General features: G+C 46.5%; 1 protein-coding gene across 1 annotated transcript; it reads right to left on the reverse strand.

Moving 5' to 3' along the window:
* Positions 1-619: 619 nt before the first annotated feature.
* Positions 620-2,571, reverse strand: LOC147975595 (uncharacterized). Its single transcript, XM_087518268.1, has one exon. The coding sequence runs from the start codon at positions 2,369-2,371 to the stop codon at positions 752-754; it is 1,620 nt and encodes a 539-aa protein (XP_087374394.1). The 5' UTR covers positions 2,372-2,571; the 3' UTR covers positions 620-751.
* Between the last annotated feature and the right edge of the window lie 3,256 nt (positions 2,572-5,827).

Raw genomic sequence — 5,827 nt, forward strand, 5'->3', positions numbered from 1 at the left:
CTGATATAGGTTATCTGCGGGAACATGTATGAACTCATTGACTGTGGCAACAACGAACAATCTGACAGCAACACAATTAGCCAGCAAGCCTGCGTGATTTTCACCACAATCCAGTGCAAAACTGGTGCCACTGCTGATCATTACCGCGAGCAAAAATTCAGGAACAACAATGCAGATATTCACAACATAGCAGGCACCCATGTAAATGAACTCAACAGTGTGTCGACAAGGTGCAGTAAATGTGACAACAGAAGATGGGAAGCAAGACTTCACTGATGCAAGACCAAATGTCCAGGCAATTTCCCATGGCACCAATGCAAAACTGGGTTTATCTTTACCGCTCACCATCTTCAGTGCAAAAGATATCCCAGCCAGCAAGAAGATAAGTTTAATGAGCATCAAAGAATCCTTCCATTGCATCAGATCTATAGTTATCATATGAAGCACTATACTGTTGCATTCAGCATACCAACCCTTTTCTTGGACATTAGCATCCTTGCAAAACTGGTCAGCAGCCATGCTTGAACAGAAAATGTAGTCACACAGTAACCAAGCAATGGCACATAGAAAATGTTCAAATCCGAAAACCGCAGATATATGGCACAATATTCCTGTAACAACCATGATCAGTCTAGTTGGTCGTGAGCTTGGAAACTGTAGAGCCACATTTGAAGAATAAGGAGGTGGCCAAGGTTTCAAGTTAGTTGTTCGCCTTGGCAGAAACAAAATGTTGACAGCACAGAAGTCTCCTTCAGATGATAGCAGTCCAAGGGCACGAATTACTTGCTGATATGACCAAAACATGTTGATTGCAAAAAAACTCACAGTAGGAAATCCACTTCTCAGCAACAACTTGGGAATATTTTTCGGCAGAACTTGTTGTATGTAAGGCAAAACTGATAGCAAAACAGTAGTTACCTTCATGTGGTACAGTTAGAAACAAGGCTGCAAGGAAATAATACGTGTCTCCAAATAACAACAACTCTAGCCCAAAATGTAACCACGCAATGTACCAAGGAAAAGATTCCAAACCATATTGTGTTGCCTCTTCACATATCATCTTTTTGCAGCTACTGTACTGCTTCTCACACCAAGTCCCCTGATCTTGCAGAAACAAATTGCTCTGCTGAAAATTGCTCTGCGTTTGAGACACATCCAGAGGCAACAACAAACTTGGGATCATGTCAGTAAGCTCTGTTCGATCAGGTGGACGTGACGGCCGCAAGACAATCGACACATAATTTCTGTTCATAACCAGGCCTCCTAACTTGTTTATCTGCCTTCCTGGATCCCATGGTGAGGGTGCACACATGCAACACTGAAAATAAGGATGCTCACACATACCTAAGTTCTCACAGAAATACTGAAGTTGAAACCGAGATGCTGCCCGTGTAGCAATGGCATGAACTAAACAGGGTACTAATGGTGACTTGTCCTGCTCCTTGCTGACCTGAATGTTGTCACTTCTGTTGAGCAACTGGAACATGTTGGCCTTCTCGACATGAGTACACCTCAAATTTGCATCAGCTAGTGGCATAAGATTGGAGTGGAAAGAGGCCAGAGGTACTATGGTCGGCAGACACATGCCTAGTGCAGATTCTGGCGACTTCGCGCTGGTGTCTTCGTCTACACCTTCTGTCAAACACCTTCCAGGCGCTGCCGTTGGAGAAAGAACTGTCCTCGCTGCATTAGTGTCCCCTCCTGGCCACTCGGTCGAGCACATGGTGGGCCTGGCGAGGGCAAGTTCTGAAGCATCTGAGACGGACACGACTGCCATGCAGGTGGAGGTGGAGTAGGATCGTGATGGGGACACAACGAGGTTGGATAGGGGCACCTTGTTGACATGGGTGGTGCTGGCGATGGGGTAGAGGCCCAACGTCGAACAGGTGACGGGCGTCTCAAGCACCTGGTCCGCCTCGCTCTGCATGGTGGACGCAGGCACGCCGATTGGACCTGTGGACACCGGAGGAGTGGTGTCTGGTGCCGCACCGTTGTCTCCTCCTGGGCTCGTCGAGCAGTTGGAGGCCGACGCGACGAGGGAGGTGACGCCGCATGATGCGGGGGCGGCGGAAGTCGCGCTCGACACGGAGATGCCCCTGGCCGCTGCCGCTGCTGCTGGAGCGGGGTTGGTGGAGGAGGTGGCAACCTCTGATTCATGGGAACCGTCGGTTGTGATGCCGCTGCTCGAGACGCACAGAGGCTTGGCCGAGCGCGTTGTTAACGAAGTCGAAAACGCCAGGTCGGGGCCGTGCTTGGCGTCGGGGAAGACATGGCCCAGATCACAGGCTAGCTGGGCCCTGAGTACCTCATACGTCGCCCGACCTTCCGGCGAGAGGCTCGCCAGGAGCTCGGCGCGCCGCCGTGAGTCCATGGAATTGATTGGGAAAAAAATTGGGTGGATTTTTGGTGCAGAATCGAACGGCTCTGATACCAATTGTGAGGATCTCTCTACTAGTTCTACTCAATCAACAAGGATTTAGTTACAAATCTGGAAATTACATGGGAATTTGAGGATCTGGGGAAGAAACAGAGGAGGAGGGAGGAAGAAACCGAGCGAGAGAGAGAGAGAGGTCGCCAGACAAGCCAGGCCAGGCCGAAGCCTTCCGTTCCAAGCCAACCATGTGTGATGTCTCCCCTTGGTATTTGTAGTCCTTGTGGCTTCCAACTGGGCTGGGCTGGGTACCGGTTGGATGGCAGCAGGGCCCAGGTCGCTGACAAACTGTTATGCAGTGCACTTTTGTTTTTCACATATGTGTATCTATGTTGTTGTGCAGCTGGCCTGTCTCTAGGAGTCATCGCCGGCGGCTTGATCGGCCTGGCTATGGAGAGCAGTCTCTTCCATTGCAGTGATGAAGGTCAACAACGGTGACGACACCCGTGCAGTTGAGAAAATGCAGTGCTCCGGTGCAGTTTGCGGGTTGCCCGGCTCATGTGTGCAGTTGAGAAAATGTAGTGCTCCGGTGCACTTTGCGGGTCGCCCGGCTCATGTGTGCAGTTCAGAAATATTACTTTTTAAGGTTGTTTTGTTCATGTGTTTCTGTGTTTCAAAACTTGGTCCCGCAGTGCCTTTTGCCCCCTGATGTGGTTCACTTTCGAGAGTGATACTGTTCACTTGCACCCAATGTGAAGTGCAAAAAAATGTTAGGAAAAGAACAACAAAAGTAATGTGATTCACTTTGATATATGTTGCGGTTTCACTTGCCCTCATCTCTGCGGTCCACTTGTTCATAAAAAATGTTGAAAAAAGATAACTAAAACTCGCAAAAACTCGCGTGAGAAAGTTTATGTCTGAATAAAAGAAACCATGCAGTTCACTTGCCCGTCCGATGCAGTGTGGTTTTTCGTCCGATCCAGTGTAGTTTTCTGTCGGATGAAGTACGCACGTCGATTTGGGTGTCGCGAAAAACAGAGTGTCCGCATTTCGGTCAATTCGAAATTTTTCTTAAACCATAAATAATTAGAGAAAGTGTTCTATATGAAAAAAATTGTGCCTCGTCGATATCTTTCCAACGGCGTATCATTCGAATCATTTCAACTAGCGGTTTGTAAAAATTTCATGAAAAACGGTCGCTGCCACTCGTCGTCCGCCGCAAGATTTTCAAAATTAACTTGAAACTGTAAGGAATCTCAAAAACATTTCAACATATGAAAGTTGCGCCTCGTCCATAGATTTTCAACAGTATATTACACGCCTCATTTCGACAAACGGTTAAAAAACTGGAGCGAAAACAGTACAGAAAAATTGAAAAAAATTTGAAAAACAAAATTACTCGATTTAGTAAATTTGAAACTGCTCTTAAACCATAACAAATTAGAGAAAATAATAGATATGAAAAAGATGCGCCTTGACGATATCTTTCCAACTGTGTATCATTTGCTTTATTCCAACGAGCGGTTTAGTGGAAAACGCGAAAAAATGCTCGCTGACATTCGTCGTGAGCTCCACAATTTTTGAAACTGCTCTTAAACCATGAAGAATTTCAAAAAGTGTTCAACATGGCAAAGTTGCGCCTAATCCATAGCTTCTCAACGGTATATTACACGCGTCATTCTGATAAACGGTTAAAAACTAGAGCGAAAAATGTATCGAAAAAATAACGCGTGCAGTGTTTTTCCGACACGAAGTTCAGTAGTTTCTGTATTGCAGTACCTTTGCTACTGAAAATGCAGTGCCCCCGCGTAGAGCATGCAGTGCGGAAGTGTTATCAGAATAGTTATTCTGCTAATATTAGCATAATAGACCGGTTGTATATATCGATCGGTGCGCATGCATGTGAGAGATAAAGAAGGCCCGAAGTGACGAAGAGGGGGAGGTATGTGTGTGCATGCATTGGAGACCGACCCAAAAAAAGAGATTATTTGTGTGGGATGGGTAATGTCGAGTGGGAGTGTGTGTGCATGCATGCACAAGAGGAAGTTATCACTACTATGAAAATAGCTTATAGGCAGAATATTAGTAGTAGCACTGGTTAGGGACAAGACACTACTATTAAGTACCAATAGCGCCGTTCAGAACATGTGCTACTAGTACTATTTAGCAGCAGCGTTGGGTGACTCACATGACACTACTGTTAAGTGGGCCACACCGCACCCCCTAGGTCAGGATATACTAGTAGCACTTTGATGTTAGCCAGCGCTACAACTAAGACTATAGCTGTAGCGTTGTGTTATGTAAAGGCGCTACTTCTATTCTTCTGCGGGTAAGCTGGTGGACCCTAGTTACCAGTAGCGCATTTCCCACACCGGTGCTATAGTTAGGGCAACTAGCAGTAGCGTGCTTCTTTCCCAGCGCTATTGCTATGGCGGCCAGCCATAAAAATCTACCACCTTTCCCCCTTCTTCCCCCCCTCCTTTCTCCCCTTCCTCTCTTCCACTTGTTTGTTGCTTCTTCCTTCAATGCTCCTCTCCTCCCTTTCTCTTCTTTGCCCACTCCACCACCTCAATTAATGCCCTCCCACCTCCCTCTCTCTCTCTCTCTGACCCTCCACCACCTCCATTATTACCTCCTTCTCTCTTTACCCATCCACCCATCTCCACTAGCTAGTTCTCTCCCTAGTTAGAGCTATCTAGGTACCTCACTATCTAGATCTACTAGCTAATTAAGAAGGAGAATTGAATATCTTCATGGTGTACAAGCTCCATCTCGGTTGACATTAGGTGAGAAAAAATAAGAGTTGCGCAAGAATGGACATATATGTGTGTTTGTGCATGGTTTCAAGGAGGAACGTGAGCCACTAGTGCGATATGATATATATCGAATTGTGTGTAGCATGTGAGTTGCCTACACTGTGTATTTGTTGAAATGTGGGTGACATGAGTTGCCTATGTTTTGCCGAAATGTCGATTCTTTTTCGTTTCGGTGAATTTCAGGCAAACTCAATATGCATGTCTTATGTTTAGGGAAGGTCATGTCAAATTTTTGTATGAATTTGATGCATGCATGCATGTGTGTACATGGTTATAATTCTTTTGCTCCGTGCAGGCGGTCATGAAGGTTAATGGAAGGATGGTGGAAAGATATTGGCAATCTGCGGTGGACGACATGTATGAAAAAAAGGCTGAAGGATGTTTTATGCCCGTGTCAAAAATGCAAAGGAGGAGTCAGGCTCGACCCCTTTAAGGGTGGTCAATTCAAGGCGCACCTGCTCATGCATGGTTTCATGGTTGGACATACTCGTTGGTTAAGTGAAGATGATGACGATGAGGACGTCGACGGGGCAGGAAATAACGACATGGGGCCAAATGAAGATATGACCGATTCTGGGCCCGAAGAAGAGGGGCTCGGAAATGGTGATGGTGAAGAGGCCGGACCAGACGGAGAAGACAC

This window comes from Triticum urartu, chromosome 4A (assembly GCF_056163025.1).
Source record: "Triticum urartu cultivar PI428250 chromosome 4A, HENAU_Tu73, whole genome shotgun sequence".
NCBI classification, from domain to species: Eukaryota; Viridiplantae; Streptophyta; class Magnoliopsida; order Poales; family Poaceae; genus Triticum; species Triticum urartu.